Source organism: Dreissena polymorpha, chromosome 2 (genome assembly GCF_020536995.1).
Source record: "Dreissena polymorpha isolate Duluth1 chromosome 2, UMN_Dpol_1.0, whole genome shotgun sequence".
Taxonomy (NCBI): Eukaryota; Metazoa; Mollusca; class Bivalvia; order Myida; family Dreissenidae; genus Dreissena; species Dreissena polymorpha.
Window position 1 is genome coordinate 13,153,218 of NC_068356.1, and position 24,122 is coordinate 13,177,339.

Consider the following 24,122-nt stretch of genomic DNA (forward strand, 5'->3'; position numbering starts at 1 on the left):
ACATGACTGATTTTAAAATTGCTTTGCTCACATGTTTAGCAATATAAAACGCGTGTGTCGCGCGCCAGAAAGTGCAACCGTCAATGTCAATAGCATACGATGCTACTAAGTTCGTTAAAAACGTATTGTTGTAAATCTATGTTGCTCGTGGTATTTTGCAGGCGTGACCACCGCGACACGTGGGAACTAAACCAGACTGAGAGCGTGTCGGGAAACTACTTCCCGATCACAACCAAGGCATTTCTCAGGGTACAAAATTCTTTAAAGATAGCTTAAAATGAGATAAACCAGAATTTTCAATAAAATGTATAACAGAACAGAACAGAACAAATATTTTATTCACTTAAGCATATAACAGCTCATCGTGATTAATATAAACATTCATACATGCGTGAAAAAATACCGTAAATAAAGATAATAATAAATTACTCGTGAGAGTGTTGTGTGTTAAAGTGCACACTGAATTGAGTATTCATACTCAACTATATATAAACAACAACAGAGGAAACAGCAAAAATACATAGATAAATTACATAATACACCGAAAATGTCAACAAAATTTGGCGTCAACAGATTAAAACACAGTATATTCATTTCATATCAAACGGTTAATAAATAACCATTATAAAAGTAGAGTTAAACAAAAATAACATTATTTCTTTTCTTAAAACATGTTATACAGTAAATTGCTAAATTCGGAAGGGTACCTTTATTATTACTATTTAAGAGTTTCAAAAATGTATGCATACTTGGTCTTATTGAATAGTATTTTGATATATATTTTGATCTTTCTTCTAAATAAAATGGACATCTAAGTAAAAAGTGGTATTCGTCTTCTAAATCGTTAAGAATACATAAAGTACAAATTCTTTCATTTCTGATAATGTTATAATGTCTACCAGTTTTAATTAACATATTATGTGACGATAGACGTATTTTAGCAATCATGTTTCTATGTTTTTTATTGTCAATGACATTTAAATACACAGATCTTTCAAATACAGGTTAAAGTTCCTTATAAAAAGTAGTGAAGTGGATGAATCAACGCATCAAACGGAAGAACCTTCTTAATATAAGAATAAAAGATAGCATCTCTTTTGTACGTAGACATGATTTAGAAAGCGACGATATTGAATCTATTTGGCTACAAATCAACATTGTAAAGTACAAACCATATCTAATTAACCTTGTTTATCGCCCACCAAATAGCCCTCAATCTTGGATTGACTCATTTGAATTACAGATAAATAAGGCAGACTTGGAAGATTGTAATATGTATTCAACCGGGGATTTTAATTTTCACTGTTTAAGCCAAAACATATTTAACAATAAGAAATGGGAAAAACTTATCACTGATTTTAATTTAAAACAACACGTATCTTTTCCAACAAGGGTTACGGAACGTTCATCATTAATATTAGACCATTTGTATTCAAAATATGACAACATTTCTGAGGTAATCATACCAAAAATAGGCATAAGTGACCATTACCCAGTAGTTTTTACATTAAGCGTCAAAGATAAAATTGTTAAAACAGATGATCATAAAATTAATAAGTACAGATGTTTTAACAAATTTAATGAAATAAATTTTCAAAATGACTTAGAAAATGCTAATTTTGAAATGGTTGAAACAATAGAGGATGCTAATGAGGAATTTGAAGTATTTTATAACATATTAAACTCAGTCCTTAATAAGAATGCCCCTATCAAATATAAAAAAGTGAAGAGATTACAACAACCTGGTTGGTACAACGAAAACGTAAAACAAGCAAGGTCTTTAAGGGATAAATATAAACGTGAATCTAATTGGCCACAATATAAGTTGTGGCGTAATAAATGTAACAGTGCAATCAAAATGGCTAAAAAAGAATATTTTTCGAATGCGGTACAAAACAAAACAAGTGCGAAATCGCTCTGGAAAACTATTAAATTAGCATCAAATGAACACACAGAATCCTCTATTTTGCCAAATATAATAAGGAAGGATGATCAGATAATATCTGGTAAAACAAATGTAGCTAATGCACTTAATGACCACTTTGTTGACATCTCAAAACTTATTAAAAAGACTAAATTTACTGAACACGATTTCCACTCACTGAAAACATATCTAGATGCTAAGCTAGAATCTAAGCATTTCTCTGTTCAGTTTATTACTACATCAGAAGTTAGTACTTTAATTAATCAACTTCATTCAAACAAATCTGCTGGGGCTGATGGTATAGGGCCATGCATTATTAAACTTTGCAAAGAATTCTTTATACAACCAATCACTGCTCTTATAAATAACTGTATATCACATGGAACCTTTCCCGACATGCTTAAAATTGCAAACGTAATACCTTTATACAAGGGTGGATCGGTAGAAGATCCCAATAATTATAGACCAATATCACTTTTACCTACTATATCTAAAATATTTTAAAAGCATATAGCTAAACAATTGCATATATATCTAGAATCTACAGGTCTTTTAAACAAAACTCAGTCGGGTTTTCGCAAATATCATTCTTGTCAAACAGCATTGATTAATATAGTTGATTCATGGCTTAAACACATTGATAATGGAAATCTGGTAGGTACAATTTTCTTGGATTTTAAAAAAGCATTTGATCTTGTGGACCATAGGGTTCTTTTACACAAATTAAAACTTTATCATTTTAATGATAGGTCATGCGACCTATTTTCTTCATATCTCCGCAATCGATTTCAGTTTATCAAAGCAGAAAACATTACCTCTACTTGTAAAAGCATCATTGCTGGTGTTCCCCAAGGATCTATTTTAGGACCTCTTCTATTTCTTATTTACGTTAATGATCTTTCGCTAGATCTTACATGTGATTCTGCAATGTATGCTGATGATACAACATTGCACACTGTGGGAACAAATATTCAAACACTTCAAAATAAGCTACAAACAAATCCACTGGGGGCTGACGAGGTCAAAGCGTAGTCCGTTTCGCTACGACGTCGAGTATATGTTTTACTACGAAAACATTGTTTAAATACACATGACATCGAGAACGGATTAGTCGAACATTGTGTTTAAAACATGTAAGATTATGATTTTGTAATAACAAAACTCTGAATTTAAGCACAATGTCATTTCATAGGTCTGTTACATCAAATTATAATCCAAGATGTGTCTGGTTTATGCGGTTAAACATGAAATATACCGCTGATTTATCAAACCGAAGTCAAGTGTCACTTTAAAAAATGCAATTAAGGTTTACAACTGTGTATAATTGACACAATTTTACAATTTCAATATTGATCTATGTATTGTTAAGCCACTGGTGTGTTAAGAAATGTGTAGGGTGACCCAGTTATCATAAATAAAGGCTAAATATTATTATAAGGCATGATCATGTCTCTGACAGTATACGTATATGCCTCGCTACGACAACGCTTTAGCGTGCATGCGTTTCTCACAGAAGACGTATTGGTTATCTCTCAAAGGCAAAATAAAGAAAAAAAAAAATTTAATAGAGTCATGGAGTGGCTGGATATTTCCTTTGAGACAGAGGTAGTAACAACGGCACAACATGATCCGAAGCGCACAGTCGACATGGTAATGCACATTATTATGATATAATTACATTCACGTCTAGGCCAAAGGAAACGATTAAAATCGAAAATCCATATATAAGATGACAGTTGAGAGTCGAGTACCTAATGTCGTCGGTCTCAATAAAAATGACTCATCTTCTCCTCGTGACAATCCCTTATACGTTTATTTTGATAGAGACCGACGATAGGTTTTCAGCATACGGTACTCTTTATCAAATAACATTCGATTCTCGTTATCCCCAACTCGCTTATCTCGAAACTCTGCTTATGTCAAAGTAAATCCCATGTCCCAACTTCGACCATTATTTATCTCATACGGATTTTGATTTTTACATTGTATATATCAAAGCGATTTTCTTGAAAATCGGTTATCGTCAACTAATTTTGAGGTGAATTTCATGTTTGTATACATGATTGTACCTGTAAAATCCACACCTGTAACAGCCGTAAGGTGTGGAAAGTAGGACCCCAATGGCACAAATCCGCAATTGCATAATCAATATATTGTTGTAAAGGTGTGGCAGTGGGTTTCTGTCACAGGTTATTGTTAACTGCGTACATGAGACGGCCGGTAAATTTACCTCGTGTTACAATGCGGTTAAGGCCCAGTCTCACTATGATGCCGGCGGAGCCCCAGTGCGTGATCAGGCTTCTACCGGGATGAGCCGGGGCCCTACCGGGATGAACCGGTGCTCCACCGGGATGAACCGTGGACGACCGGGGCTCCACCGGGAAAGTATTAAAATGTTTAATACCTCCGGGATGAACCGGTTGTCCCCGGTTAAACCGGGGCGTTGCCGCAGCTCTGCCGGGGTCTGATGCCGGTATAACCCCGGTGAGTGCCGGCGTAGTGACGGTTTACCGGGGCTCTGCCGGGACTCTGCAGGCTTTCACCGGGTTCAACCTTTTCGTTTGGATGTTCATGCGCACAGTGAAGCACGGCATCGTTTGCACTGGGAAATGGCAGTCTGCAGTAACTGCAAACTGCATGTGATATGTCCTGAAATGGATACAGAAACTTCGTTGAGCAACCTATGCATTATATTTGTACTTCGTTGCGCAACCAATACATACTCTGTGCGAAACCTTTACATAAAGCGACTTGTAATTTCCTTCGAAACAAAGCATTTGAATAATTAAAATATATGTTCGTAACCTGTTTTGTACTTTAAAATGTGTAATGTACACTGAATCAAAGTAAAATGTAGTTTTATTTAATTTAAGTTACCGTAATTGGCTATTTTAACAGAATAACCATCTTATGCATTGCTTCAAATCAAAATAATTCGATTTTAGCTCAAAATAAACTTAAAGGTTGCAACTACGCGCATTTGTTATTAGTTTGTTATTGAAAATAAGTACCTACCATTACTGGATGTTCCGTTCTCTAATCCATAAACACCAGAAAATATGAAACTCGCCTATGAAAGTAGTGTATTTACACCATGTTTTCGTAGTAAAACATATACCCGACGTCGTAGCGAAACGGACTACGCTTTGACCTCGTCAGCCCCCAGTGAAATCTTTCAATTATAAATGATTGGTGCCAAACTAATAACATGATTATTAATCCACTAAAAACTACTTGTATGGTATTAGGGTCAAAACGGAAATCTCAAAAGATAACAGATCTAAAACTTAAAATTTCAGATACGGTGATCAAAACAGTAAATTGTCAAAAACTTCTTGGCCTTTATATTGACAATACTCTATCTTGGAAACAACACATTAACAGCGTTTGTTCAAAAATGTCATCACGAATGTTTCTTTTGCAAAATATAAAACCATATTTAACCCTTGAAATGCGTAAGCTCTTCTATAATGGTTATATCTCACCTATATCCGACTACGCATGCGTTACCTGGAGTTCAGCGGCCAAAGCGGAAATTAATAGAATAGTCAAAATACAAAAGCGTTGTGGTGCACATATTTTAAATAAAAAGTACAACACTAATTCAAAAACACTATTTAAAGATCTTAAATGGTTGACTTTCGAACAGCGTAATCACTATTTCACGTCAGTAATTGTATTTAAAGCATTTCACAATCAAACCCCAACACACATACGTGACCTTTTGACACCTTCACAAAATAATCACTATAACTTGCGATCTTGCGAGAAGGGGGATTTAAAGCTAGTGCGAATACCCAAAACAAACTATTTCAAACAATCGTTTGAATTTTCTAGCAAAAAAATTTGGAATTCGTTACCCCAATCTATACGTCAAACAAACAATTTAATTACATTTAAGAAAAAATTACAAGCTTATCTTTCTTCCACACTTTATGAAATAAACTGAACATGCTTCATGTTGTTTTAGTAAATAACATTAGTTTAATGTTTAAATACTGTTCTTGCATAAATGGTTATTGTAGTTTTATGTCTGTCATTTGTTTTTAATTATAATATATATCATTATATGTGCATGCATATATGATTCTTTATGTTTTGTTCTTATTGCTCAAGATGAAATATGATGTATTTGTTGTAAATTGTATCTTGTTAGAAGACCTTGTTGAAAATAAGAAATGTATTATATAAATTGCATATTATGTAATTTCATCTGATGTATTTCTTAACAAGTCTATCTTCTTTAAATAAAGATTTTATTATTATTATTAATCAATATATTGGAATTATTTAGAAAACCTTCAAACCTTCAACTAACATATTATACGTCACGTCCGGTTGCTGTAAACAACTTTTTGAAACTCTTACGTTTTAATTAAGTATTTAAATGTTTTTAATCGTCTGGTTAAAAAAACAAACATATTTAAGCAGACTGAGTACAAAAACAGAATCTCTGAAAAAAGTCGATAAAACGATGCAATCTTGTGGAGTTTGGAAATAGTAAACGACGTAACATGAGTGATATTGTGCCTTTCACTGGGACAGCGGCATCCGCGGACTTAAAACATGTTACGGATGGCGTCGCGGTTGGTGTGGATTACACGCTAAATTTGAAGAAGTCACTGCAAAAGAAGTTGGATTCCACCGATCAAGAAGATGTTATTATATACGAGACAGGTGGAGGTTTCAGTCTTTTACTTAACACGGGTACAAAGAGTTCTTGTTTAATCAACGGGAAAAACGCTCATCAGTTCACGGAAATTCACCTGCAAGTTATGTTAAAAAATACAGAAGATATATTAGTAAATGACAAAACAACAACAACTGATGTAAACAATGCCTTCAAAAATCTTTTGATGTCAATAAGCAAAAATGAATCTAAACTTTCGGAGAATCAAAATGAAAATGAATCTGATAGCCATGTAGAATAACGTCTCCTCAATGAATCAGTTCAGTCAGTACGAAAAGAAAAGCATGCTCGTCGAATTGATAAAGACACAAATTCGTATATCCACATGAGATATTGAATGATTTTATGAAATCAATTTCAAGTGAAATAAATGAGATCAAAAGTGAATGCGGGAACACATACTACAGACCTCAACGAAACTCGCTGAAATAAAAGATATTGTATGTGGTTTAAAACATCAACACACTTTGTGCTGTAGTGACATGAAAAATAATTTGAAAGATGTTTCTTCAAATTCAGAATCTGTTAAAACGCAAATGTGCAACCTGAACAAGGGACTTCTAAAACGATGGCAATCCTTCTCTAAATCAATTAAAAACTGATGTCTAAAATTTTAACGCAACAAACAAAATCTGAAATATCGCTAAATAAATTCATGGAAACTCCTACAAGATCGTATGAAGAAATTTCAAATAACAGCTCTTCCAATGTTCCGAAGACTAATTCTACGCAGAATAAAGATCAAAGTTCCAATAAGGAAAATACAAATGACATCTCCTCAGTGGTTTCTGAAAAACAAAAAACACCAAATAAAGATCAAAGATCCAGCCAAACAGTAACCAGACAGACGCTAATCATAGGAGACTCCATCTTGAAAGGGGTAAACAAGTCTGACTTGAAGACGGACGTGGATGTTCTTACTTGCCCAGGAAAGAAACTTCATGAAATCCAGTCAAATCTGAGTAGAGAAATCGCTGCGAAATACAATAACATCGTTTTTTATGCTGGGGTAAATGATGCTGCTTCCGGTTCTTCTCGATCGACGCTCTACAATGACGTGAAATCTCTAATCCTGGACATAAGAAGAAAATCGGAATCGTGCGCAGTATATTTGTGTACCGTTTGTCCACGCATTAACACTGACGTACTTCTGCTCAATGAATTATTAAAGCGGACTGGAGAAGACATGAACGCACGCATCATTGATTGTCATCAGGCGTTTGTATTTGGCAATGGGAACACAGCCCGTCATTACTACCATCGAGACGGCATTCATCTCAATGCAAAAGGCACTAGTGCTCTTGTTACAGCTATAAATAAACAACTACCAATAACAAGGCACGGGTCCGGAAAAGGAAGTGTGAACGAACATCCCCAAATTGCTTCGTTTACTAATAGATCGCGATGGCAACAGGGAAACAAATGCACGGTATGTGGACTGCGAAATCACAGCGCTGAAGACTGCTACCGAAATCGATGGGGCGCCGGCGGCTACTCGTACTACCATGGGCGCTACAGGAAATACCGAGGACAGAGACGAGTCATGGCTCCAACGATGTTTCCAATATAGGACAATTTTAACAGACACTCGCATGATATACAACAAACAAGCAGTATCATTTCTCCAAATAGGTTCCATACACTTAAGTACATATGTATAGAATGTAATAATAATGTGTGCAAATATGATGCGAGCAATTCTCTTTTAAAAACATCATATTGTTCAAATTATTTGACACCTAGTAAAAACAATATTGATAAATCTAGTTCAAGTACTAATTGCAATACATGTATTTCAAATATTGACAGGCGTATTGCTATTGACAAGTGTGACAATAATACTGCTCCTAATTTAGACTTCAATGTTTTTAATAGAGGGTTAAATGCTGCTTGTCTAAATATACGTCACATAATGCCTAAATTAGATGAAATTAAATATGTACTTTCACATTCAAAAATACATATTTTAGGACTATGCGAAACATTTTTAATTAATGAAATACAAGATTCGGATATACAAATTCCAAATTTTAATTGTATTCGTCGTGACCGAGATAATCGTAAGGGTGGTGGCATAGTTGTATATATTAAAGACAATATACCTTTCAAACATAGATAAGATTTAAATACGTGCTCATTAGAATCGGTCTGGATTGAAATTATGTTCCCAAACACTAAATCATTTCTAATTAACTTTATTTATAGGCCACCGGATTCTACAATTGACTGGGTATCAGCCTATGATATCAGCTTTAAAAATGCTATTAACTGTATGAGTAAAGAACTTTATATTTTAGGTGATTTAAATATGAACTTTCGATCTGAAAAAGAAACATTCAAAAACTCCCGCTGGAATTCGTTTGTAATTTCAAATGGTCTTAAACAGTTAGTAATGGAACCAACAAGAATTACAAAGAAATCGTATACAATTATTGATCATTTATATACAAATAGACCCGATCGTATAAGCAATGTTTTTGTTTCATCGTATAGTGTTAGTGATCATTTTCCTGTATGTTTTACAAGACAAATGCATACAAAAATACCTAAGAACAAGCATATATCAAAAGAATATAGGCAATTCAAACATTTTAAGGAACACACTTTTCAAAACGATTTATTAATGTCAAATTTAGAAATGATTGACATGGTCTCAGATCCCAATACATGTCTTAATTATTTACTTGATACCATAACATCAACATTAAACATCCATGCACCTATTAAAACAAAAAGAATTAAGTCACACATTTTACCTGGATGGTTTTCAGACGAAATTAAACATGCAATTTAAATGCGAGACTGGTCGAAAAAACATCACAAAATCGACGAGTACAAAAAACAAAGGAACCATGTAACGTTTCTTATAAGAAAATATAAACAACAATTTTATAATAACTCAGTAAAGGAAAATGTGTCAACAAAACATATATGGAAAACAATTAATTCCCTTGCACATCCAAATCCTTCCCTCACTCTGCCATTAACACTTGACGTTAATAATACAGCCATTGACAGCATTCCTGAGATCTTAGACACATTCAACACACATTTTTCTAACATCTCCGATTTGATCACCAAAACTAAATTTGAACCATATAATTATACAAAATTCAAAAGATATCTCAATGATAAACTTAAAACACATTTATTTGAAATTGCACCAATAACAGTATTTGAGGTCCGTAAAATAATCGACTGTTTAAAAAACAATAAAGCACCTGGCCTTGACAATATCGGTTCTGATATACTCAAACATTGTGGTGATACCATTGTCGGCTCAATGACATCAATCATAAATAAGAGCATTCAAAGTGGAATTTTTCCGTACAGGCTTAAGAATGCATATATATTGCCTGTGCATAAAGAATCAGATAAAAATGACCTAAACAACAAGAGACCCATTTCCATACTCCCTACTATTTTTAAGATATTTGAAAGACACATTTCAAATCAGATGAAGTCATTTCTTGAAAAACATCAATTGTTGCATACTTTCCAGTCTGGTTTTCGTCAAAATCATTCTTGTCAGTCATCATTGATTCGACTTATAGATTCTTGGCTACAAAACATAGATTCTGGAAAAATTGTAGGGACAGTATACCTTGACCTAAGAAAAGCCTTAGATTTAGTAGATCATGATATTTGACTTAAAAAACTTTCTATGTATCATTTCTCTGAGAGTGTGCTTACCTTGATGCAGTCGTACCTATCTAACAGACAACAATGCGTCAAAGTCGGAACACAAAAATCAGCTTTTCAAACTATAAAAGCCGGGGTACCTCAAGGATCTATTCTCGGCCCTCTTCTTTTCCTTATATATATATTAATGACATGCCGTTTTTCCTTCAAAAGGGGGCGTTAGATCTTTATGCAGATGACTCTACCTTACATGTAGCTGATGTTGACATTAAAAGCATTCAAATTACTTTGCAAAATGACTTAGATATAATATCAAATTGGTGCTCTTTTAACAATATGTTAATACATCCAAACAAAACTAAATGCATGATATTATCCAGTGCTAATAAGTCTGCAAACACCTTATTACTTAAAATCAACAACATTGTTATTGATCAAGTTGAACATCATAATTTACTTGGTATAACTGTTGACAAACATCTCACTTGGAAACTGCATATAAATAACGTCTGTCGAAAGCTCAACTCAAAGCTAGCCTTATTAAAACGCATTAAACCCTATCTAAATTATGAAATAATGAAGTTGTTTTATAATTCATACATCTTACCTCATATGGACTATTGTTGTACAATATGGTGCTCAGCCACAAGATCAAATTTAAAGAAGGTAATTTCGATACAGAAACGTGCTGCAAAAATAATAGTGAATAAGCCGTTTTCCTCTCCTTCAATTTCGATTTTCAATAAACTGGGCTGGTTGTCATTTAAAAATATTTTTTGTATCAAATAACAATACATACTTTCTTAGGTCCACTACCCACAACGATTTATCATATGTTGCATTTAAAACGAATTACGGAAAGCGTACTTTTTCCTTTTGTGCGAGAAATATATGGAACCTTATTCCAAATAATATAAGACAAGCACCTACAATTATTTCCTTTAAACGGCACGTTAAAAATCATTTGCTACAAACGCAAAACTTTTTTTGATATTGTGGGTTGTATGCATTAAAATACCGCCATTTGGGTCTTTTATTCTTCTTCTTTTTACTTTGTGATTGTCTGTTGTTATGAAAGAATGAAATAACCATTATTATTACTATTATTATTATAATAATTATAATAATAATAATAATAATAATAATAATTATTATTATTATTATTATTATTATTATTATTATTATTATTATTATTGTTATTATTATTATTATTATTATTATTATTATTATTATTTTTATTATTATTATTATTATTATTATTTTTGTAATTATATTACTATTATTTTATATTATTAATATTATTTGTATTAGTATTATTATTTCCATTATATGATGCTTTTGTAATTATTTTAAGGCTGATTGCAGTATGCTAGACATTGTTGAATTATATTTACATAAACTGTGTTTTTGAAGACCACATTGTAAAAAAGATATGCTATTTCTTAATGTGTTATCTTCGTGAAATAAAGTTATTATTATTATTATACAACCGAATGATCAAACTAAATTATAGGACATTCTTAAAAATAAGGAAATTATAGCAATTCCCATTTTTGTGTATTATATCACTTTTAAGTGTACAGTAATGCCTGTATGTTTAATGCAATTTTCAGGTGTATTGTAAAGTGTTTGGATCCGTACGAAAACGAACAAAACGTGTCGCATTTCAATAGTTCGAACATTTGTAAATTAGCAATGACAGTCTGTTTCGCTTGCTTTATCGTTCTTATTCTTTTGTTATACGTTTGTGTATTTTAAATCGACATTTTATAAGGCATGGAATGCATATCAATATAACCTTTACTGTCTCAAGAAATTACTAATATTAAGAATGCTGGGCGTTTTATAGTGTTTGTAAAAGTTCGCGATGCACTGCTGATTACAGGACGAGCACAGAGGTATACAGTTGACAGTTCTCGTAGACCGCTCTGAGGGTGCCGCGAGTATCAAAGACGGGCATATGGAAGTGATGGTTGGTTGTTAAGGAAAATGCAATTGCACGTACATTTGCGTTATTTAACAAGGAAATACAGGATTTAGAGCTGTTATAAGCTAAATAACTGTATATCAGTCGCATTCTAGGTTTATATATATCACTGTGTAGCATTTAAGTAAGCTAACAGGCAGCACTGATATTGAAAGACGGACCATAATGAGACTGAAAAACGCAATAATCAGTGACTATCTTCCTAAAAAATGGGGTTTTCTGACGTCTGGTTTTCTATCACATGAAACTAGCCATAAATAATGGTTTCACATGATTGTGTTCATACCTTGCCGGTAATTGAAATGCAACATGTGTGTTCACAATAAATTGATATTGCTATGTTGGATGTGTTCACAATACATTGATATTGCTATGTTGGTCAGGTACACAGGCGAACGTTCCATGACGACTCTCTTGGAGTAGTCGAGCCTTTAACTGAGCTAGGAGCCGGTGGCAAAGGGATTGTTGCCAGAGGTAGGACGTGTTGGGCACCTATGATTTGTCGGATCGCTGTTCCTTACATTGGTGTAATTATAGACAATTTAATGAATTGCAAACCATGTTATTTTTGTCACATTTTAAATATCGGTTACAGATTAGACCTTTGCTATAGTTATGGCACTGAAATTTCAGAAGATCGATTATTCCGATATAAGTTATTTCTTTTTGTTTATCGAATAATAACATTCATTTACTTCTATTAAGACTACAGTTAACAATCGATGCAACTTAATGCACTGTATACAGTCGGTTGGTGTATAACGGATAGCTAAGGACTTCGAGTCTCATTTCAACGTAAACACCATGCATTCAGTAATTAAACCATTAAACCTAGATAGACACATGTCTTTCCTATTGAAACATGCCAGCGGTTTTAAATTTCCGGAAGAAAAAAATTGTTTACAGCGCGAATTTCATGATCACTGATTCAGCCATTACCGGATCGCTTAGGTCTTTATCGGATTACATGTCTATCGTGTTATTTCTTGAAATTTGACACAGCATTTGTAAAAAATAATTGCAATATATGTACATTTCCAGAAAGGAAATTTATTTCTGCGTTTAATAAGACCAAGTTCATGGAAATCGCTGCACAATTGATGAAGTAATGACTGTTCAAAACGATGCACCCTATATTCGGGTCATGTTGAGTTGAAAACCTTGTTATATATATAGATTTGATGGTGAAAAATATGTTTTCAGAGAAATCGATTTTTCGTTATAATTTGATTATCTTTCATTAAAAATGATGTTTTCATTAATTAATATCATAGCCACACGCTAACCACATGTGTATTGGACAACTTCAATTGAGTTAATATTTATTTTGAGACAATCCCCACATTCCTAAATATGGGTCACCACATGTCCGTTATTCACTAAATCCCGAGTTGCAGCTTTCATGCTTATTTTATATGGTACGCATCAATTTGGTTTCTGAGCATTCTTAATTTTGTAAAGGACACATAATACTAAAATATTACATCAATTAACATTATGTTTACCAAACAAAATCTGCAAAATTCAAGAAACCATTCGTCTGCACTTTTCCTGTCGTCACAAAAAGGGTGCGTACATAACGTGACCTTGTTTTGCTTTCGAAAAAAGAACCAGTTGTAAACATTGACACACGTCAACAAAAACATGAATCGACTTAACAATGATAGGCTTTTTGTATTCAATTCATATACAACTATAAATCTTAAGATAAATAAAAGTATTAAGCAAAAAACGTTTTACCTATCCGTTACTCACTAAAATCCGCTATACACCAATCGACTGTATACAGTCTTCGAATTTTTGTTTAAAATTGTAACCCCCTTAATTGTAATACCCCATATAAAGTACTATGACCAAGTTTCCCCGATTTTTCAGGTACCCACTATCTGATGCTGAACAAAATCACCTCCGCCGCTGCCGTTCATCGACCTCTCTACCAGGAAATTTATTTTCGGCCACATGTTACTTTCATGAAGAACGCTGGCAAACATGAAAGCGAAAGTGGGCCCGACATTGTGAAACAGGTTTGTATATGTTGAGTGTAATGCGTTTTAGGTAAAATGTGCGTAATTCCTTGATTTTTATATAAAATGCAAATAGTAGTTTGTGTAACAAAATAATGCTTTTCTACTGACTGACGTTTAGGTAAATTCAAATTCATCGGCAACATCATCTTATTATGGACATGTATTATCTGCATGTTAGCTGATTAATTGTTTTTATACAAAATGTGTAACGATTTTCATATTGTATGTGACATCTTAGTACAAAAAGTAATATATGTGTGGTTTTCTGTAAATGGAAACGAAATACATTAATAAATAATTTTATAAGTTTGGAGAGTTAAAACAATTTGTAACCATTCTGATTTGTTACATTTAAAACAGTCGTTTCTATATTGAACACTGTTAAGTCAGTAAAGCAGTCTATTAAAGCAGTCCATTCTTCAAAGTGTTTGATCTAATATCACTCAAAAGGTTAAAAAGGCTAAAATATACTGAACATAAAATATAACAGGCGTAGAAGCCAAAAGGGATATATAAGCGATATATTCAAGTATAACCTGATTGCTATTTGTATTATTATATATTTAAAACACACATCGTTACACAGAAATTTAGTTTATTAACTATTTTCTGTAGCTAGTATTTGGCCAAATTGAAGCCGCTAAAACACGTCGACGAGATTGTTTTTAAATCATATAAATGTTCTATTTGGCGTATGCATTTGGAGACCACGAGTTTGATCCCCAATCAAAGAACTTCAATTCGATGTAAGTTCTTAACAATTTGATGTTAAAGTATTTTTAGTTACGTGCGCTGTCTGTTCTAAAAATTGAGCATTGCAAATATTGCAACTGTCAATGTGCTAGACAATTCCTTTGTGATAATTCAAAGTATGATGATGTGTTGCAAAGCAGTTTCGAACTGGATATTTTTAAGTATATACTTTACTTACGGATTTCATCGGGAATAAAAGTTTGTATGTGTACCTGTATTGTTCGTATTGCATAGTATGTATTGTAAACATTACCTACTTCTTCATCCGAATAAAAATGTTTTCTTTTAGGAGTTATGAATACAAATACGAACAGATTTTTTAACGTATAGGTAAAACCAAACTGAATTCGCTAAAATATCTCACCACGTTACTCTGTGAAACAAAAGAAGGTTCCTCTTGTAGTTACACCTTTGTTTGAAACGATCAGTATTTCATTTACGACATAAAATGTGTCGTGTTCTGAGAAAACTGGGCATAATGCATGTACGTAAAGTGTCATCCCAGATTAGCCTGTGCAGTCCGCACAGGCTAATCAGGGACGACACTTTCCGCTTGTATGACATTTTCTGTTTCAAGAAAGTCTCTTAGCAAAAATCCAATTTATGCGGAAAGTGTCGTCCCTGATTACCCTGTGCGGCCTGCACAGGCTAATCTGGGACGACACTTTACGCACATGCTTTATGCCCCGTTTTCTCAGTTTAAATGCGTTATTATAAATAATATAATAAAACGTGTCATCATAATGAACATTCAAACACCTGTCCTACATACAATGTTCAGTGTCAATTACAACTTCACATTTCTCCAACTTTCTCAAATTATTGTAGTGGTCCGGCACGCGGCTCGAACTTCCTCCCAACATCAACCTTCTGACGCTGGACCTCTGGGTAAACCCGGTCGTGCCAACAAACCATGCGGCCCTACTCGTACGACTCGAGCACGCGTACGAAAAGTACGAACACGATTCCATGTCCAATCCAAAAATCGTCAACTTGAAGGTATACAGTGTCAACTTAAAAGTGCATATTGTCAGTTAAAAAGTATGGTGTTTAACTTAGAGGGTCACCATGCAATCTTTAAGTTACAAAATGTCAACTCGAAGGTACATGGTGTGAACTAAAAGTTGCATAGTGTCAACTAAGAAGTACACGATGTGGAGTTAAATATACCATGAGTTTCCATCAGATAGCGGTTAAGAATATGTATTGGCAATTTAAGAGAACTCATGACTCCTGCAATATTTACATAAGTTTTTTCATTTAAAAGTCGGCTTTGTGTTTCGTTGCAGTACATGTTCAAACAATTTGAAATTCTTGATGTTATTGAACTGACACTGGGAGCGAATATGAGAAAGTCAGATGTCGACAGACTTCAGTGGCGGACTCAAGGTAAAACTTTCGTTTCGACTGATATGAAGGTACTGTACTGTGCTTGTAATCTAAGCAAGCATAAACAGAGTTATTGCTCATGCTTTGTGATACGTATCAAATTTCCTTACGTTATGAGTGGGTACTTATGAAAAAGAGTATTTTTAACAGTAATAAAAACGTGCGTAATGTACGTATTGTGAGTGGCACTGTAGCTGGGTCTATACTTGACGCATGCGCATTTAGGTACATAATCCCGCAAAATTTAACTAAATTTACTTCTTAATGCAATATGTCTATTTTAGAAATCAGCATTAAATTGTTTTGCCTAGAATACATTATGATAAGGTCAATGCAATTCTGGGGTTACTGCTGTTAATTACAGCTCTTTTCATAGTATTGCATTGAATTGACAATAAGAAAATGAAATTCATATAATATGTGTATCATTTAAGAAGAAATTACTGATTTGCATGTCTATCGTGATATCAATAATGTGGCGTGTTCTTTAAGTTGTATTAATCCAGCGTTACGCAGACTAAATTCTATATGACTTCCAGTGTCATGCAAAAAAAAATCGCGAGGCGGAATTTTGCAGCTTCAAAATTAATAAATGCATATCGAGCGCGCAAATTTTCTCGCACATATGCTGAACATGTGTGTGAACTTTTAAAAATAAATACGAATCGCGCAATCGCGCGGTCTGGAATGGACATTGTATTTTTAATTTCATGTACAAAACTTGTCTATGTAATTCTGGTGATTTGATTGCTATCTTTTCAGATCAGCGCCCATCACATACGCGCATACCGCTACCACTGAACGAAGGTCGCTCGGTAGAGTTATCTCCCATGGAGATTCGAACATTTCAGATCAACGTTCGTTACCCACCAAACTAAACAGAACCTTGTTGCGTTAGTCCGATAGAAATTTAAGCTTCCTTATCTGGGCACGTTTCGTTCTGAACCTTAGACGCTACAGAAAAATTTGAAAGTGTTAACAACAAAGCGCTTTAAATGCACAATAATATGAAACAATAATATACAACAAAATGGCATATTTCAGCGGAGTTTCGCGGTCTGATTTAACATATGTGTCTTGTTCTGAAAAAAATGGGCATAATGCATGTGCGTAAAGTGTCGTCCCAGATTAGCCTGTGCAGTCCGCACAAGCAAATCCGGGACGACACTTTCCGCCTAAACTGGATTTTCGCTAAGAAGAAACATCATTTAAACAAAAAAATCCATAAAAGCGGAAAGTGCCGTCCCTGATTAACCTGTGCGGACTACACAGGTTAATCTGGGGTGACCATTTGCGCACAAGCATTAAGCCCAGTTTTCTCAGAACGCGACACATATGGTCATTTGAGCACTTTCTTCAACGCAGTTCAGAAAGATCTCTCTCAGTCTGTAAAAGAAAAATATATATTAAATTGTTGGAACATTGTTCGTACTGTCAATTTTTTATTTTCCCACAGCAGAAAATAACACATTTTACACGAATACTGCTTTCACAGACATATAGAAATTGTATTAAGACTTGTAAAAAGTATATCGTCATAAACTCATAGAGTTGGAAAAGAACATGTAAACATGTATGTGCAACACAATAAAATAACAGAGTAGAAACATATTAACGCAAATGAGCAGCACAGACATATAGAGTTATTTTCTCCGTTTCCAAATCTTGAAACGATCATGCCATGTTCAAACAATAAGGAAGCTACAACGATGCCAAGCGAAAATGGGTCTTATGACCTTTGCAGATTCACATTCAGCTCCCCTGGCCGCATTTGACATAGGAACCATTTTCGCATAACGCGGGTGATCATATCTTTCTTTAATACTGATTCTTTAAAGAACAAGAAAAAATGTTTAAGTTCGTTTCCATCATGTTTTTTCAGTATTTAAACATAGGTCTTCTATAATAATATTTCTTAATGTATTTTTAATCGACAAAAAAGAACAACAATCACACTAAAAAAATGTAAGTGTAGAGAATTTACAGTGTTTATTTACAAAATGTTAGCTCTAAGAATTTGTTATATCAAGTCTTAATACGGCTCGTATGTAAAAATTGTTTAAAATATCTGTATACGTCTAAAATTGAACAAGTTTGCATTGTTCTATTCCAGTCTTGATTATAAACATACTTAATAACTCTTTCCTAAATTAAATTTACAAATACGTTGACATCATATACGTTGACATCATAGTATATACACCATTAAATACATAACTAAAGCCAAAGTCCTATAATAGTATTCGTAATTTATGTACCCAATTGCAGTAGACTGCAGTCCGATACTACTATTTCATAACTAGTTTTAACAATAATATTATCACACGTCTTAAAACAATTGTTTTTATTAAAACGTTGGTACTTGTTAATGTATAAACAATATCTGCCACAAAGCAAGCGTTGCAGGAGTATAACTTTACTTGTTATAACCGTTTGCTTAAGGTTTAATGAGTCCTTTCCAGTTCCTCAAAATTAAAAAGTTACCCCACAGATGCATCAAAGAGCTGACGCAGAATTTTGAGTTTAATTATGTGTTTTTTATTTATCAAGTAAAAATATAATGCCTTAAGGATCTTTCCGGTTCAATGTTAATTGCTTAAAAAACTTTACAAGTATAGTTAAAGACAACACCTACATTTGGTATATAAGGCCTGATTAAATGGATGTTGACTAGCCCAAGTGTTTTTTTTTTAATCGAATAGGATACAGACTGTTTGGTCCCATACGTTGTGCCATCTCTAAGCGTCAATACAAATTTAACGGTTTGAGAACAGTTGCTAACTAAAAGACAACTGATGATCGCAGAAAAAAAGGCATAATGTCCGGGACGGAGGACGGACACATGCAGACGAACATACGTTTTTTATCTTGATGATGCGTTAACTTCAAACGGTACATCTGTACCTGCATACAATACAACGTCGTTCACATGAACTATATTCGGTTGACGAGAGAGGTCGTAACATGTCATTATATCAAACGGATATAATGGTCAGTAACTTATATAGTATTGTCATTTATGATGTATTTAGTACGTTTTAATAAGTATGTAATGAAATTGACGTTATGAACGGCCATCACCTGGTATTGTATAACCACATGTCTTTTGTTGCGTTTATCACACATGACATAATTTTCAGGGCACTAACCAATATCCGGAACTAAAATGATATAATGAAACTTCCTCAAATAATGATCAACTTGGGATATTGCGTGAAACGCAATACTATCATGTATGCCATGATGTATTGTGCAGTGTTCTACGGGTTCAGTTGAAAGACATCAATCATATCCAATCAAATTATAGTGCATGATATTAAATATAATACAAAAATTTGAATAATGTTTGTGAAATTAGGAAGAGCGTCTGTTAATATTTATGGATTTCGAAGAATGAAATTGAATCCATACAGAGTAGTTTTGACTTTCAATAGGTGCGATTTATTTAATCGGTGATGGTAATTCATCCAACAGTACACCTGTACCTGAATACAATTCAAGGTCATTCACATGTTCTTTATTCGATAGAGAGGGGTTCCTTGACGTGTTTTTTTTTACTGTATCGCAAATCGCTGGAAAGAGCAACGGAGATTGTTTGAGTTAATGAAAGGTGTTTGTTTTTTCAATAACTATCCGTTACAGCATTATTGAAGTCAAGACGTCTTGTCATGTTTATTTAAAAAAACAATATTATAGTTATTTAAATGCTTAACTAGAGCATTAGACGTATTTAAATCGCGTTCTCAGCGTCGTAGCCACGCTGAGGCACACCGAGGCAGTTGCCTCGGCTAAAATTTGCAGAGCAATGTTGAGATTACAAGGAAAAAAGGAAAATTTATGTCAAAGAATAAAATCTATATAAGAAATTGAGGCAATTTTATGAATTTTAGGCACTATGATATTCACAAACAAATATTATCATTGAGTACAATTGGTTCATGTTAAGGCAGATAATTATTTCAATTTAATAACTTCAATTAATGCCAAAATGGCTCAGCAAAATGATTTGTAAATCCGTATATTAACAAAGCGATCTGTTTTCTTCATATTACAAGGTAGATCTAAGTTATTTTAGTATTTCAATATTAAATATATAAAGCACATTCTATTATCCATAAACATATTATGGATTGTATGAGAGAGCTGCGTCTGATTTTTGTTTCTTTTTCTATCTGACTTTAATATTTTTCTGTAGTTAAGGTTGTTACATCATTGTCACTTCAAACACCGTTTATGGTAACAGAATCTAAAATTGACCATTAACTTGTAGCAGATTTTTTTTGTTTACTTTATTGATACTAAACGGTCATTTGTAGCGTCCACGATTCCGATAATTTAGATATAAAATGTGAATTAAATGGCCTTTAAAACGCACCAGAGAGTTCTAGGTGTAAACAATTTTCCGGGGGCGGGGGACATAATCCCGGATCGCCCTAGAATGACCGAAGATACTGCCTCGGCTAAAATTTTTGTCTTGCTACGCCACAGGTTCTTAACAATGAACAGTCTTTAATCTTTCTATCATTGGCGTCGCTCTGGAGAGCGGCGACTAGTATGTAATGCATTTTTTTTCGCTTATGGGAGGAGAAGTTATTTGACGGATCAATGTATATATTTTTGATTTAAGAATATCTTGCATAGTGGTGATTTTCTGTGTAAATTAGTGTAAATAAGTACTGCATTTGTGCCTATTACATTTATTACAACATTTATTGCCAATAATGCAAAGGTAATTGTTTTAATTAATAACTGATCCACAACTGATCACAGGGGAAAGATGACAGGGACTGGGCAAATACGCGAAACGTTCTGATTTTGTATAAAAACAAAACATAATCAAAATATATTTATTTTGTGATTTTTCTAATCTGCTTATTTAGTGGAGAATCAATGTAGTACGATATTTGACGACCTATCGCGCAAGCAAGTATATTGGAAGGCGTAGTGGTACGAAAACGTAGACATATAATAACGATCGCTATACACAACTTCACCAAATAGCAGTACATTGATGTTAGCCGGAATAGCTCAGTTGGGAGAGTGATAGACTGAAGTTGAAAGCGCAACAATCATCTAAAGCCCCCCCCCCCCCCCCCCCCCGGTTCAATCCCGGGTTCCGGCACGAATGGAACTGTTCGGCAGTTGACATTTTTTTTCAGTCAGGTTAATAAATATAATAAAGCTTTATTTTATGTAGACATTTTAAAATCCATTTTACTACAATTGGACATTTTTATTAAAATTAATGGATGCCGCATGGTGACAACGTTAATTAAAATTTCTTACATCACTTAAATATCTTATAAAAAGATACACGTATTTTTATATAAACAAATACATGCAAAGAACACTTCTATTATCCATGTATTTTTATTGTTGTCTATCATAGGCCCTAAGTACTATCCCTACCACATATAGAGCGCGAAGCGCTACACGTATTATTGATTGTAACAATGAGTTGCGATAAAGGAAGCAGCCGCTTATCAAGAAGGAGCTGTGTCCCAGCAACCCGTTTCCCTAGAGTCAAGCACTCCTCGGAGTTTTTTTTTAAGAACCATATATAGAGCGCGAAGCGCGACAGGTATTACTATCCATGTGGTATGGGCCCTTTAGCATTATCCGACCATTACGTCCATAGTTATCTTCCTTAGAATTTGAGAAATTTTGAAATCGTTGTTCGAAGTCCAAAATTTTCATCCGATTGTTCCCAAACTTGCAAAGGGTTTTTTATCAATGAGGACCCAACCCAAACTCTCTATATGAGCAATAACGGACCAGAGGTCCAGAATTATGTCTCTTTGAATTTAAAAATAAAAGTGAAAAACTGCTTGGTTAGGTGATTATATCAACATTTTTCATCAGATTCTTTCCAAACTTACAGTGTCTTCATATCAATGAGCATTTTTACCTCATTAAAAATTAGAAACATCGGGACAATAAGTCCAGATTTCTTTCTATTAAATTTGACAGAATAAACAATATCCACTTGTTTTAAAAGATTTCACAACTTTCGTCTGAATCTTTCCAAACTTATTCATTGTTTTATATCAGTATTACTCGAACCCTATTGAAAATGATGAATATCGGAGCAATAAATCTATTATGATATTTTGCTGAATTTCAAAGTATTGTGAAATGCAGCTTCTTTATGCAATTTACAGTTTTCATTCAATTTTTTTCAAACTTGTACAGTGTTTTCATATCAATGAGTACTCAACCCCTATCGTAAATGAGCAACGTAAGAATAAGTTCAGAATCATCTCCCCTTGAAGTTGAGAAAAATATGAAATTACGCTTACAAGATGAAGCAGATTTTTTTAAAACCTACATAGTTCTGTTCCATTAATGAAAACTGCACACGGATGCCAGTAAAAATAAGGAAACCAATGTAAATAAAATGAACTATGAAATAGTTTGGGGTTACAACTCAAAGTCATAGATAATGGTTATTTGAGGGTTATAACACAACATCATAAATAATGGTTATTTGGGGGTTATAACACAAAATTATAGATAATGGTTATACCAGTATCTTTTTCTATTTTGTTTAAAATGATCGGCCAATATATTAATATTTACAGTAGAAAAAAATCGTTCCATGTAACTTCATTGAATTTTACACTGAAATTCCCGACGCCCTTTGATGCTTTGCATCAATACTTATCTTGTAGCACTACTTGAATGTATCAATACGAGATTCTGCGGTGTAAATCGTAGCGTGACACGCATGAAATGAGACGCAAATTAATGACTATACAATGAAGAACAACTAAAAAGAATGTTTGGATCATTAAAATAGCACGGCATATCAGATTCTGATACATTAAAAAATATCATGTTCTTAACAATAATATATATAATTCCGTTATTAAAGCATGAGTTACGATGGACACGTAAAGTGCTTGCTTTTAATTTATTTGAAATGTTTATGCTTCATGAGAGACATTACTAAATTACCTAACACTAAGACACAATAAAAACAGCTGTTGGTCATCAATTAATATAATTGGTTTGTAATTTTTATAATTATGCAATTTTCGATTTATACCGATAGTCCATAATCTGTAAATGCAGATGCAGCAGACTGAGAAGACTTTTAAAAATTGCACAAAAATGCAGGGGACTTCACAGATTTATAACAATGTGTATATGATTGGGCGACATGTAATGTACGTACATAGCAATCGCCAGAAATAAGCTTTAAGCGGACATTTGCTGACTTACCTGTCAGGTGATCAGTAATAAGACGTTTGTCACCTAGTCTGTCAGGATGATAGACAGTACTCAGATCAGTGTCTCCAAAGTGTGTTACGGATACTCATTTCGACATTACTGCTAACTAAACCCGTCAAAAATATGCATCAAAACTGTAATGTAGGGGTAATTCGAGCCCTTGTAACATTCACATGAATAAATTAGACGGCAAGTAACCTACTTAGGATGATAGAAAGTTCTTTAGACTCCAACGTGATCATTATTGTTAAAGGGGCCTTTTCACGTTTGGGTAAATTGAAAAAAAAAGAGAAAAAAGCTGTTTCAGATTCGCAAATTTTCATTTAAGTTATGATATTTGTGAGGAAACAGTAATACTGAACCTTTACCATGCTCTGAAATAGCCATTATATGCATCTTTTGACGATTTAAAAACCTGAAAATTATAAAGCGTTGCAACGCGAAACGAATTAATATTTTGGAGATTTCTGTTGTTGT

At 33.6% G+C, this 24,122-nt stretch overlaps 1 protein-coding gene across 1 annotated transcript in view; it reads left to right on the forward strand.

Annotated features, from left to right (window-relative positions):
• The window catches only part of LOC127866465 (lysosomal alpha-mannosidase-like), a 39,541-nt gene extending 21,705 nt beyond the window's left edge, over window positions 1-17,836 (forward strand). Inside the window, exons 20-26 of the mRNA XM_052406983.1 lie at window positions 162-249; window positions 12,142-12,228; window positions 12,627-12,717; window positions 14,119-14,267; window positions 15,852-16,022; window positions 16,313-16,412; window positions 17,175-17,836. Of these exons, the coding sequence (XP_052262943.1) occupies window positions 162-249; window positions 12,142-12,228; window positions 12,627-12,717; window positions 14,119-14,267; window positions 15,852-16,022; window positions 16,313-16,412; window positions 17,175-17,290 (802 nt within the window). The 3' untranslated portion in view covers window positions 17,291-17,836. The remainder of the gene's footprint in view (window positions 1-161; window positions 250-12,141; window positions 12,229-12,626; window positions 12,718-14,118; window positions 14,268-15,851; window positions 16,023-16,312; window positions 16,413-17,174) is intronic.
• The last annotated feature ends 6,286 nt before the right edge of the window (window positions 17,837-24,122 follow it).